The 14299-nt window shown below is 35.2% G+C and overlaps 2 protein-coding genes across 2 annotated transcripts; both read left to right on the top strand.

Moving 5' to 3' along the window:
- Positions 1-6237: 6237 nt before the first annotated feature.
- Positions 6238-7227, top strand: LOC129749343 (fibrinogen C domain-containing protein 1-like). Its single transcript, XM_055744283.1, has 2 exons — positions 6238-6877; positions 6940-7227. The coding sequence occupies exons 1-2, from the start codon at positions 6249-6251 to the stop codon at positions 7106-7108; spliced, it is 798 nt and encodes a 265-aa protein (XP_055600258.1). The 5' UTR covers positions 6238-6248; the 3' UTR covers positions 7109-7227.
- A 3541-nt stretch (positions 7228-10768) lies between these two features.
- LOC129749721 (titin-like) lies at positions 10769-11544 on the top strand. The gene is made up of 2 exons (XM_055744776.1): positions 10769-10907; positions 10993-11544. The coding sequence occupies exons 1-2, from the start codon at positions 10902-10904 to the stop codon at positions 11542-11544; spliced, it is 558 nt and encodes a 185-aa protein (XP_055600751.1). The 5' UTR covers positions 10769-10901.
- Positions 11545-14299: the final 2755 nt, after the last annotated feature.

Here is a 14299-nt window from a genome sequence, read left to right as displayed (position 1 = left end):
ATTCAACATTTTGATATTTGACAAATTTTTAGAAGTTTTCATAAAATACTTCATTTACAACTTTATTTATTTCTCCCTTCGGGTTTTTTGGAAATTTCGAAGGAGACTGTGGCGGTTTCAAATTTGTTCAAGCAACTGACTGTTCAATTTCTAATTAATTTATCGCAATAAATCTAGGACCTTTTTGCTCCTAAAAGGTCCATATTTGTATTATCCCTAGATTGCTAGATAGGATTGATATTGATAGGATGTTTTGCAAACTACTGCCGAAAGGGTTTATCCTGCTGCTTGTCTATTTTGCTCAGGTCATCTTCTTCGAGAGTAAAGTCGGCAATCTGTGGAACTCAATCGTACACTGGGACTGCCGTACGTCGCCGCATAATTTTTCCTTTGCCGGAAGGAAAATATTGGAAAGTGGAACTGTGTTTCGCAAATATTTAGTTAGCTCATTATGTTTCAACGATTTTTACTTACGCTGCACACTCGACAACTAGCTTAGGGTTACCAGATCATGCAACATCAAAAAGAATACATTGAGATCATGTATCCAAAAATTCAGGAGAAACGATATAACTCCGGTTTTCTGAGCTCCCAGCCATCAGGTTGATTCAAGGTCCGTTTAATTATCGAGCTTTGCACCCGGAACTTATGCCGGATGGTATGCTAAACGAAAGGAAAATGATGTACATATTTCGTATTGTAGAGTCCTTCCAAGTATGGACAATCAACCGCCTTTTGGTAGTTCTTCAAAACTATGCCAATCAGTAGGACGTTCTTCTGATAGCACTGATTCTGTTCGCTGTCCGCAGTCAACTGAACGTTTTAGTTCTCTCATTTCTTGCTTCGCATGTTTTCTCCAGCCTACTTTGACAAGACTGCGAGAGGTAAATAATAAGTCTCGCATAATATTTGATATCGACTCTACATCTCATCTCTTCTCCAAAAAAATACACAACTTGATATAAAAAAAAAAATCAAAATCCTATGATTCAAATTTCTTCATAAATTGTACCTAAAACATATGGTTTTCGTTTAAGAACTCTGTCCGTCTAAAAGCAACTATATAACGTTGGAAGAGATTACAAAAGGCAAGAAATTCAAATTTAGTTTCTAGATTTGTTAAGGTGCTCTTTGAATGTTCCAAAGACTGATTGCGCAACGAATCTACTCTGGGTTCCTTTGAATGTAATTCAATTAAGACTCTATTCAACAATGTCGCCGATTTTAGTTTAACCAGTGAAAGTATTCACAAATCTGAGGTATTTAGACTTTAATCTGTAAATCAAACTTCGTTCGATTTATTTCAATTCAGGATCAAAAGCTTCTCTCTCTCTCTCTCTCTCTCTCTCTCTCTCTCTCTCTCTCTCTCTTTCTTTTTCACTGTCGAATCAATGATAGTTCTACCCCAAGTTTTGCCATTCTTCAAACAACTTTAAAAGCACACAACACTAACGCAAACTTTTTTTTTTCTATACACACTAAATTTCCATTTTCAACTAACTGAAATGTCCCTTCCAGCAAGACAAGAACGATTTCAATATTCCCAATAAGTATCACTTCCATCGTAGGTACATATTTTATAAGTTGCCTTCTCTGGAGCCGTTAGTTTCTCATTCTACCATAATTACCTAAAAATATTTCTTGTAATTCTTACATTGACACTGACTTAAAAAATTACTCACACAGTTGATCCACCAGAGTGTAACGGGTCCTTCTTTTGCTTATGTTTCACCTATCTCAACCAACCAGATATGTTTCAGTGCCACAAATATTTATGAAATCTTTGTATTCCAGTCCGGATCGCAACTAATACCTTTGTAGTTTAGAACTTCATTTATTCTTGGGTACTTTCGTTTGACACTGGTCCTTCAATTTACTAGTCTACTCCTCTCAGCGCAATCACTGAAGATGGAGCCATCAACTAAACTACCAAAACCTCCGATCCGAGTAATATTGTCAACAGTTGAAATCCAAAGTTTTCGCGCTGGTGATTGGCAGCCTTGCCAATCAGCGACGATGAAGAATTAATCAAACACCACGGCAATCGGCAACCCTTTCTTTTGTTTGGTTCTGACACTTGGAAGATGTTTGATAGATATCTGGCCAACATAAAATGTCATCAGTGATGTCGCCGTCGCTGATGTTAACAAAACACTCCGATTTGAAAATTCGGCGACAATACTTAGGCTTTCATGAAAACGCGTTCCAAAAATTGATGCACAAATCTAAAAACCTTCAGGTCTACAAATGGTATAACAATCAGTTCAATATTTGCTTGATAATCCAAAATCAAAAGTTAATTGATTTATAACATTATCGAAAATATCAATAAATGCTTAGCCATTCAGCAAACTTTCAAAACAGGAAAATTCTGTAGTTTTTATATTCGTAAACCTTCCATCATTAGTTGTACTAAACTTAAATTTGATTTCTATACACTTAACCTCAAAATCGGTAACATACATCCAAAACTAAATTTTTTGGCCATGCACTGACGAAAATTAAAGAGAGCAAACAATTTTGAAGCACCCTTATTTCGTAACCAAATAAGTCGATAAACTATGTTTATTCAAATCCTTTCTTCTTTATTCATTTCAACATCACTTGGTCTGAAGATCAGTAGGATCCATCCGAGACCAGGTCAACCACTTTGATAACCGGCTCTCACCCACATTCATTGCACTTGTCAATAAAAGGAAACTCAAGTCTTTCAATGGTGCTATCTGAAATTCTGATAGTTTGACCAGGTCTACAGTCACAATAGCGTGAGCCTACACCGCCACGAGCTTCACCCTACAGACGACAAAATAACATCTTCGGGATCACAATTGAAGCAAATATTTGAAACGTCAAATCGTCAAAACTGTCGCATTATTATTTCTTTATCCTCTTCTGAGCATTTGTGAATTCACCTTAAATGAAACAAGTTCAACCCAAAAGTCTTGCCACTGAAAATCAACATATATTTTCGTCGCAATAATTAAGTCTATCCATTCTAACTTCGTGTAACATTTTATCCATCTTTTGCTTTCAGTCATCTCTTTCACATACCGTTTTTCAGTTGCCTCTTCAGCACTATGATGGTCTCGGCTCTTTTCATTTATCCTCTGGTGCCTCCGCTTTCTGTCTTTTGCCGCTTCGGCCCTCAGCCGGACTCGGATCTTTTCAGTTGCCGCTTCGGCCCTCAGCCGGACTCGGATCTTTTTCATTTTCCGCTTCGGCCCTCAGCCGGACTCGGATCTTTTTCATTTGCCGCTTCGGCCCTCAGCCGGACTCGGATCTTTTCAGTTGCCGCTTCGGCCCTCAGCCGGACTCGGATCTTTTTCATTTGCCGCTTCGGCCCTCAGCCGGACTCGGATCTTTTTCAGTTGCCGCTTCGGCCCTCAGCCGGACTCGGATCTTTTTAATTTGCCGCTTCGGCCCTCAGCCGGACTCGGATCTTTTGATTTGAAGTTCAAGTAGCTTCTCTTTTTTTCCATCGTCATCAAGTTGAACAACCGGGTTCGTTTTCTTCTAACATCCATTCCTCCCCCGATTAATAAATAAAATTTCTGCTGCGGTAAGCAACACATTGAAAATATCAACACCGCCGTCGCCGAGATCGAATTGAAAACAATGCCTTTTTACAGAGATGTGCTTAGGAAAAAAAATAAACGCTTACCATCGTACCGGCTGCGCCAAATTGTAGAGTCCTTCCAAGTATGGACAATCAACCGCCTTTTGGTAGTTCTTCAAAACTATGCCAATCAGTAGGACGTTCTTCTGATAGCACTGATTCTGTTCGCTGTCCGCAGTCAACTGAACGTTTTAGTTCTCTCATTTCTTGCTTCGCATGTTTCTCTCTCTCTCTCTCTCTCTCTCTCTCTCTTTCTTATAAAATGTTTAGGATGGATGGTCCGTTTTAGTTCTCTCATTTCTTGCTTCGCATGTTTTCTCCAGCCTACTTTGACAAGACTGCGAGAGGTAAATAATAAGTCTCGCATAATATTTGATATCGACTCTACACGTATTTGCTGAGGAGGCCCCTACTACCTTGAATAAGCGGGGTTTTACTGTAATTGGAAACCGAGATATTTCAATTCAACTAAATACTGTAAATTTTTGGGGTTATGCAAAAGTTGAATTATTCGAAGAGAAAGCAGTATTTAGATGTTGCTGATGCTGAAAAACCACAAAAACGTTATAAAACAGTCCATTTCCATTTGTCCCTTTTTTGGACGCGTACATTTCCTTCACAATCATTCTTTGAGATCTGTGTACATATTGATTACTGTTTGCGTACTTTAAGGCGCTTATCGCGCTCACTTTATTGCGACTAAATATGCATGTTAATGAAAACAAGATGGTAAAGCAATTTCTTCTAAGCTGTATTCCTTTCGTAGTTTTTGCATTAAGTCTGAAACATCCTCATGAAATGGTAGGTTTTTCTGATCAAATGTCTTTCACCAAAAAAAGAATACATTTGGTAAAATTTCACAAAAAGAAGAGTACGCTCATTTCTTGATCGAAAAAGAGTACATGTACTCTAAAAAAAAGTACGTATGGTAACTCTAAACTAGCTGTAATTTTCGGAATGATCTGGGAATCCACAGAACTTTTTCCATGCAACTTGCAGGTCTTCATCCGCTGCAAATCGAAAGAACCCAATGTTCTTGAATCCCGGTGTTGTTTTATTTGTGCAATATTTAGCAAAACACTTCATTGTTTCGAACAAATTCTTATGCTTTCTCACTAAAACTAAACGCAATAAACCACTTAAACGACAAGTAAAGTACTACGAAAAGTAAACAAAAGCATCATTTCGCAAAAGTCACTTGAAGGCTTAAACTGAACCAGTGCTACCAGCTGTAAATTTGTATATCAGTTTTCGGATCATTCGATGCCCTGCCAACCCCCAACATCCCCATAAATAGAGTTAAGCTATTTTCATTATTGAAATATAATAAAAAAAAGTTGCACATTTTCAATATCTTACCTCGTACCATTTTAAAAGGATACTAGAACTTCTTCAATGAAAGGGTACTTATCTTACTTCCTAAATGGCTTCGTTTTCAAGTTTTCAACTGATTCGCCTATTGTATCCATATAATCCAATTGAATTTTGATCATTTCTTCAATCAAATGTACTGATGAACGAATTTTTATAAATGTTCCTTGAGAGAACGAACACTTTAGACGCAGAAGAAAATAAAATAAACACGAATACTTATGTAGCTTTTGTACTGATACTGCTGATCAATGAACCAATTTGGTTTCAAGCTCCAAAATCGCTTCAGGTATCCATTTGTCCATCGTTGGCTAATTCGACCGAGATGCTGCAACAAACACCCATGTACCGTTTGTTAAAGTCCGTTGAGAAGAAACTGCGATCCGCCAACACTAGTTGACCGCTTGTTGGAATGACCGTAGTGGTTGGCGGTGCTTATGGCTCGGAAGAATCCTCCGAAACTTGTTGGGATTCTTTATTAAGGATCGGCATAATGATGATTATTCTTAATATTTTAAAATTTTCACTTTTGAAATTAACTTAAAATTTAACAGCTCGATAAAAAAACACGTCATTCTTCAGGCGATGACTACTTCGATCAATTCATATGGAATATGGTTACAAAAATCCAGATAAAATGGTTCCTCAAGCGCTTTGAGGAATGACTGGATTTTTGGAAAGATTATTTTATTAGAGAAATTAATTGCTCTCAAATCTTGAAACTTTATATTGTCCATGAATTTGTCTTTTATCTATTTTTCCAAGACATATTGGTCCATGTTGTTAAGGATGGAATCTGTCTCGGTAAACCTCTGCTTTAAACTGAAGTTTCTTCGTTCTGTTACTATGGATTTTTACAAGAAGCTCAGTAATCAACCGGATATTTATTTGTGTTTGTTAACGATTCCAACAGATCATTGAAGTGGCTATTTTACATTCCTAATTATTCTGATTTTGAATTGTTATAAGCATTATCAGTGACTTTTAATAATAATCTTCTAAATGGTATATTAATAACGCACAATTCAGATTCCAAGAAGAATCAATAAATAGATCACCTACCTCCGGTAGCTTCACGCGTGATTCGCGTCATCCAGCTCAGTACCAAGAATCACTGGTTTATGCAATAGGACATCGGCTATTAGAATAAAGTGTCAATCTGATAACGCACAAGGTCGAACGACGGGACGCAACGCATCGAGACTATAAATGGCGATGCCCGACGATCAATCCCCTATCAGTTCCAGAATCTCCAGCTATAATGAGAACCTTCATTGCTTTGGCGATCGCGCTCCTTTGCGTCCACGCGGAGGCATCCGGTAATAAGCCAGTGTGGCCTGTGGTTCCAAAGTCCTGCGTAAATGTCAACGTGACCGGAATCTACTTGATCAACCCTAATCGTGGTTTCGGCCAGCCGTACGAAGTTTACTGCGAACAGGACTGGGTGAGTGGAGGAGAAAATAGTGCCCCCGGATGGTCTTGGGAAGGAGGATGGATCGTGATCCAGAGACGGATGGACGGCTGGACTCACTTCAACCGGAACTGGGAGGCCTATGAGAACGGATTCGGTGATATCGAGGGAGAGTTCTGGCTCGGTTTGAAAAAGATCCATCAACTCACCTATGGACAGCGTTGGGAGCTCCGGATCGTTCTGGAAGATGTCCAGGGCTTGGTGAAGGAGGCCAGATACAGCGACTTCGTGGTCGGTGAATCGAGCGATGCCTATCGCTTGAAAAGTGTTGGAAACTACACCGGAACTGCTGGCGATTCCCTAAGTGGCCTGGTCGAAATGCCATTCTCCACCAACGATGTAGATAACGATCTGGTTCCGGAGTTCAACTGCGCCGAGAAGTATTTGGGTGGATGGTGGCATCGCAGCTGTCATGATAGGTGAGCTTAGCGAAGTGGGGATTATTCGATCTGATTCTAACTGGTAACTCTATTTTTTATAGCAATCTAAATGGGTGGTACGTTAAGGAAATCAAACCGGAATGGAAATGTGGAATGGTCGTCTGCTGGAAGGGACTTGGCTGGCCTTATAGCCCCCTGAAGAATGTTCGCATGATGATCCGCCCCTGGAAGAGAAATTGGCCGGTGGTTCCTCAATGGACGGATTTGTAGATCTGAACACTGTTTGTCACTGTCATTTTGAATGTTAGAGAACATTTCGTAATCAGTGCAGCTTTTCGAAACAGTTATACTCAGATAACATGAATAAATTTAATTTATAATTCAAATTAGCCTTGAGTTAATGATTTTTTTTAAGTTTAATTTGTTTCTGTGTTATAACTATATGCTGATATTATATCTGCGTCTCTGTAAACAAAAATTTGCTTTTGCAGCTGATAATTTTTGATGAAGCCAGTTGAAGTCCACGCTTTCAACCCCTATTGTCTAGGAAAACAAAACATACTTAAAAAAATACAAATAGAAAAGACTAACTAAACCTGAAGTATCGAAACTTGCAGAGATATAAGGTAAGCTCGAAATCAATCCCAGAAACAGCAACTAAAAACCAATCCCATCAACTAATAAGATAGTAAATTACAATTTCATGTTCCTGTTGATTATCTCAAGGGAATCTTGATGAAGTTTCTATACTTTGATTCAAAATATTTTGAATACCGAAAACATACAGATAGGAAGAAAGAAAGGAAATTCTAGGTGGAGAACGAAGGAAATGAAGAAAAATGTATTATTTTGGAACTTTTTAGTACATGCAAAACTTTTGTTAACAAAAGTCTATTAAGAGCGGACTCTTGTCAAAAGGGTCCAAATTGTCAAAATTGTCAAAATTGTCAAAATTGTCAAAATTGTCAAAATTGTCAAAATTGTCAAAATTGTCAAAATTGTCAAAATTGTCAAAATTGTCAAAATTGTCAAAATTGTCAAAATTGTCAAAATTGTCAAAATTGTCAAAATTGTCAAAATTGTCAAAATTGTCAAAATTGTCAAAATTGTCAAAATTGTCAAAATTGTCAAAATTGTCAAAATTGTCAAAATTGTCAAAATTGTCAAAATTGTCAAAATTGTCAAAATTGTCAAAATTGTCAAAATTGTCAAAATTGTCAAAATTGTCAAAATTGTCAAAATTGTCAAAATTGTCAAAATTGTCAAAATTGTCAAAATTGTCAAAATTGTCAAAATTGTCAAAATTGTCAAAATTGTCAAAATTGTCAAAATTGTCAAAATTGTCAAAATTGTCAAAATTGTCAAAATTGTCAAAATTGTCAAAATTGTCAAAATTGTCAAAATTGTCAAAATTGTCAAAATTGTCAAAATTGTCAAAATTGTCAAAATTGTCAAAATTGTCAAAATTGTCAAAATTGTCAAAATTGTCAAAATTGTCAAAATTGTCAAAATTGTCAAAATTGTCAAAATTGTCAAAATTGTCAAAATTGTCAAAATTGTCAAAATTGTCAAAATTGTCAAAATTGTCAAAATTGTCAAAATTGTCAAAATTGTCAAAATTGTCAAAATTGTCAAAATTGTCAAAATTGTCAAAATTGTCAAAATTGTCAAAATTGTCAAAATTGTCAAAATTGTCAGAATTGTCAAAATTGTCAAAATTGTCAAAATTGTCAAAATTGTCAAAATTGTCAAAATTGTCAAAATTGTCAAAATTGTCAAAATTGTCAAAATTGTCAAAATTGTCAAAATTGTCAAAATTGTCAAAATTGTCAAAATTGTCAAAATTGTCAAAATTGTCAAAATTGTCAAAATTGTCAAAATTGTCAAAATTGTCAAAATTGTCAAAATTGTCAAAATTGTCAAAATTGTCAAAATTGTCAAAATTGTCAAAATTGTCAAAATTGTCAAAATTGTCAAAATTGTCAAAATTGTCAAAATTGTCAAAATTGTCAAAATTGTCAAAATTGTCAAAATTGTCAAAATTGTCAAAATTGTCAAAATTGTTAAAATTGCCAAAATTGTCAAAATTGTCAAAATTGTCAAAATTGTCAAAATTGTCAAAATTGTCAAAATTGTCAAAATTGTCAAAATTGTCAAAATTGTCAAAATTGTCAAAATTGTCAAAATTGTCAAAATTGTCAAAATTGTCAAAATTGTCAAAATTGTCAAAATTGTCAAAATTGTCAAAATTGTCAAAATTGTCAAAATTGTCAAAATTGTCAAAATTGTCAAAATTGTCAAAATTGTCAAAATTGTCAAAATTGTCAAAATTGTCAAAATTGTCAAAATTGTCAAAATTGTCAAAATTGTCAAAATTGTCAAAATTGTCAAAATTGTCAAAATTGTCAAAATTGTCAAAATTGTCAAAATTGTCAAAATTGTCAAAATTGTCAAAATTGTCAAAATTGTCAAAATTGTCAAAATTGTCAAAATTGTCAAAATTGTCAAAATTGTCAAAATTGTCAAAATTGTCAAAATTGTCAAAATTGTCAAAATTGTCAAAATTGTCAAAATTGTCAAAATTGTCAAAATTGTCAAAATTGTCAAAATTGTCAAAATTGTCAAAATTGTCAAAATTGTCAAAATTGTCAAAACTGTCAAAACTGTCAAAACTGTCAAAATTGTCAAAATTGTCAAAATTGTCAAAATTGTCAAAATTGTCAAAATTGTCAAAATTGTCAAAATTGTCAAAATGGTCAAAATTGTCAAAATTGTCAAAATTGTCAAAATGGTCAAAATTGTCAAAATTTTCAAAATTGTCAAAATTGTCAAAATTGTCAAAATTGTCAAAATTGTCAAAATTGTCAAAATTGTCAAAATTGTCAAAATTGTCAAAATTGTCAAAATTGTCAAAATTGTCAAAATTGTAAAAATTGTAAAAATTGTCAAAATTGTCAAAATTGTCAAAATTGTCAAAATTGTCAAAATTGTCAAAATTGTCAAAATTGTCAAAATTGTCAAAATTGTCAAAATTGTCAAAATTGTCAAAATTGTCAAAATTGTCAAAATTGTCAAAATTGTCAAAATTGTCAAAATTGTCAAAATTGTCAAAATTGTCAAAATTGTCAAAATTGTCAAAATTGTCAAAATTGTCAAAATTGTCAAAATTGTCAAAATTGTCAAAATTGTCTGTTTGTGGTCAAATTTAAGAATATTGCTCACCTTAATCGGCACCATTCTTTCAATACAAACAAAAACATATTTCCAAGTAATGTCCCGGGGATAAAGGCAATAAACACAAATAAAGGTGTATTTTGCATACTTTGCATTATCGCAATTGGTAAAGATTCAAGCGGAAGACATCCGTCGCTTATTCAGGGTTCGATCGCCAAAAGTTGACTCATCACACTTTGCAGTAGCTAGAGTCCCCATTCATGGGCCACCCGCTCTATCGAAAGAAAAACTGCTTCCGAGTTTTTCGAACGACTTGTAACGGAAATATCTCACGTTGGGAAGGAAGCAAAAAACGCTAACCGAAAAAGTAATAAAAAGTGCAAAATAAATTACCTTTTTATAGTCGCACCACACCCGTTGCTGTCTCGTCTTGCGCAATATCCTTTGAGAGACTGGATTGAAATTTTGTTTAAATAGGAACTGTTCCTTTTGGTTTAGGAATGGGGAAAGTTTACTTCACGTTTCGCTCTATTAAAGAAGGTTTACAAATACTGAATATTTTCACGTCTTTCTATTCTCTTCATTCGGAAAAAATTGTTTCTGAAATAACAGTCAAGTGTTATCAGCAGTTTTGCATACCATGCTTCATTTCGTGTGTAACTTGAAAATATTCTTCGTTATAACCTCACCAAAACAGGTGAAATTGATTTCCAAAGGAAGGAATACAATTGATAACAGAAAAATTTAGCCCAATGAGCAGACTTAATTGATGCTTTGGCCGTGAAATGCGAAGAAGAACCATATAAAAGACACCTCTTGATCGAGTAGAGTTATCATTCGCTTGTTAACAGTTCATCTGTTGAGACCAATCCAACCGGAGCATTCAATCATGAAGGTAAGTTTAACAGCCAAGTCAAGCCAAGCTGAGCACCTATCGAAGTTGTTGTTTAACCAATCAGTGTGATAACTTCCATCGACAGGTGTTCGTAGTGTTGTCCATGGCCCTGGCCATTGCATCAGCAGCCGCAGTTGACGAATCCGCCAAGAAGGACAAACGTGGCCTGTGGGAATTGGGATCGTACGAAAACCATCATGGTCTGGAATTGGACAACTACAACCATCATCACTTCGATCATCTGGGTCACAAGGAAGTCAAGAAGGTGACAACGATCACCAAGAAAGTCCCAGTTCCATATCCAGTGGAGGTCGAGAAGCATGTCGCCGTTCCAGTGAAGGTTCCCTACCCGGTCGAGGTCGAGAAGAAGGTCCCAGTGATCGTTGAGAAGAAGATCCCGTATGTCGTCGAAAAGAAGGTTCCATACCACGTCGATCGTCCAGTTCCATATCCAGTCGAGGTCAAAGTGCCAGTTGTCCACAAGGAGTACGTCGAAGTGCCGAAACCGTACGCAGTTCATGTCGAGAAACCCGTCCCGGTCTACATCCAGAAGCCAGTTTACGTCGAGAAGCATGTTCCGGTGACCATCAAGGTCAAGGAACATCATCACGAAAAGAAGGGCTGGGGATTGTTCTAAACTGTTAAAGATCGAAATATATTTCGTTTTGTTTTGTAAATAGCACACAAGATTTTTCATTAATGCATTTGTTAGCATCGTTTTGAACCGTTTTCCATAGAATTTGTGAAACTTTTTCCAAAGACCTGGTGTACAAATCCTGAATTTTCAATATGTTCTGTATGAAAACGTGGCTGGTTTTTAAAAAAAGCTTGTTAGTTCAAATCATCCTAGAAGTAATAATTAGAACACAGGATCTTCTAACCGCTTCTTACGATCATGATTTTTTAAACCTCATAAAACATGGTGCCATATAGTTTGCCGTTCTAAAAAAATATTTTCATATACCTAGCCATTTATGTGATAAAGATGCTGGATTGATAAAAAAAAATCTAACCGAAGTTTGTCAAAAATGATAAGATAAAAATTTGCCTTCAAATATTTTGTTAGATAAATCAAACATTTTCATCAATGTCCTTTTTTGTAAAAAAAAATTGTTATCTTATCACAAAAAACAACTTCTGTGAATTTCCAGAGAGAAATACCTTGGATTCTAAAGGGTAATTATATCTTTTTTTTGTAATTAAGCAGGAAAAAAACCTTCCGGGAGTCTTCTTTTCCAACTAATCTCCCGAAGGCATATATCCTCCTCACATAAATTTTTTTTTTCTTTCAATATTATTCCAAAAATTTTACAATGCTTGGATTAGACAATTTTCTTTTCTACAATTCTCTTCTATTTTTATAAACTTTTAGCTGTAGGGGGGTGGTTTTGTGATGGAAGTGGTCATGGTAGGAAGAGAGCCGATTGGTTGAGCTAAAGATGACGTACTTGGTCTTATCCAGGTTATGTTAAAGGAGGTTGGCATTGAAGTAAGCTTTCAACTTTTCCAAATTCGTTGTCATCCGGGGAATTATTGTCCTAACATCGGAGTGTTCGTATGACAACGATGTATCGTCAACAAACAGTTTAGGCTTACCATGCAAACGTAGTTTGTACAAATCGTTCACTTATAGAATGGAGAGAAGAAACACTAGATTACTGCCCTGGGGAAATCGAACATGCAGTTTGGATTGTTCGCAAGAACTGGTTCCGATTAGCAAGATAACTGGCAAAAGAGCATTCGTGTTACCCCTGATTCCTAGATCATTCGATTTCCGAAGCATAATGGTGTGGTTTATCGTAGAAAATGTTTTTTTCAAGCCAGGAACAGAACTCCTAAGACACAGTCCGCACGCTTGTACTGCTCAAAAGTGATTTTCATTCGTTCACGTTCCACAAAATTTTAAACTTGTCTATAATTTTAATAATTCAAATCACATAAAACCAACGGAAAAAAGAGAAAAAAATGTTTCAACATGATTTATATAATTTTGAAAATTAAATTTTTTGTTGAAAGTGGTGATTTTGACAACTTTTCCAAAATAATTCAATAAAATATATGGATAAATTTGTTTTGGAAACACGTCACAAAAAAAGGAAACTTTTTAATATTTGGAGAAAACTTAGACATTTTCTGACATAAAAAATGAGATCTTCTTTGAAAATGATAGGACAATTCTAAAACACTAAATTTTATAAAAATCGATTGGAATCTAGCTTTGTTACAATAGCGAGAATGAGTGAATTCACTTCACAAAATTTAATTTTTTGTAAAATTTCATTAGAAGAATATGCTCTGTAAGCTGTTTTAACCCTTCAGATGGTCGGATTTTTACAAATCGAGCAAAGTTTTTGATTTTTTAATAGATTCGTTATTTTAAAATAAAAATGCAAAAAAAATTAAAAAAAAATAATTTTATTTTTTTTTGTAAATCTTTAAATGAAGACTGCGAGAAACAATATTTGTACGTCTCGGTGGTCGGGTGGTTAGCGTGGTAAGACGGTAATCGCTGGTCCACTGATGGCATGGGTTCGATTCCCATCTCGGTACTGGGTGTTAAATGTTAATCTTAAGTTGTCCACGTCATTTATTCAGTCTGTAAAGCCTAAATCGGCTAAGACGGTGTATGTCTTTTTTTTAATTTCAACGTATGGTCCCTCAATATGTCGCTATTCAAGTGCCATTCAAAATAAGGAAAAATTTAGGTAAAAATACTGAAAATATATGATTTTAAAAGTCGGAACAACAAAATATCGTCTTAAAAAAAGCACATATAATTTGAAGGCTCTGATATTTCGTGACATGAATTCGATTAAATATCCTGTTCTGTTTAAACAAAGTGAATTCACGTCACAACTTCAAATAAGCATAACTCCGTTCGTTGTTGTTCAATCGTGAAGTTAAGCACATCAAATTGTGGGCTATTGTTCTTTCAACAACTCATTCCAAGACACCGATATTCTATTTCCACAGAGAGAACAGGAAATCAAAGATGTAAGTACTGAAGTAAAAAAATAGTCAATACTAGCGTGAATTCACGTCACAAAAATAATCGATCATAACAAAAACAACTTGAATTTTTTTAATGACCAAATTATATTCATTTGAAAGAAAATTTAATTTGCAACCGTTTGCTACATTTTTTTTATCATTTTCAAATAAATTGGTTGATTTCTAGAATGATAACAGTTCAGAAAAGTCCGGAAAAGCGATTTCACGTCACGGGCTGAATTCCCAGAAATCCGAACCCTCGGTGAAAATCTTGAATGGGACCCAATTAAGACGCTCCGGATCGTCGACAGTGGAGGTCTTTTATCTCGGCCCTACGCGCCGGAGAATCGACGCGAGATCATTGAGTATAAGTAAGTTATGTCCCTTGACTAAATTTAGAA

This window comes from Uranotaenia lowii, chromosome 2 (assembly GCF_029784155.1).
Source record: "Uranotaenia lowii strain MFRU-FL chromosome 2, ASM2978415v1, whole genome shotgun sequence".
In the NCBI taxonomy this organism is placed as follows: Eukaryota; Metazoa; Arthropoda; class Insecta; order Diptera; family Culicidae; genus Uranotaenia; species Uranotaenia lowii.
The sequence above is the reverse complement of the archived record's forward strand: the minus strand, read 5'-3'. Positions and strand labels throughout refer to the sequence as shown.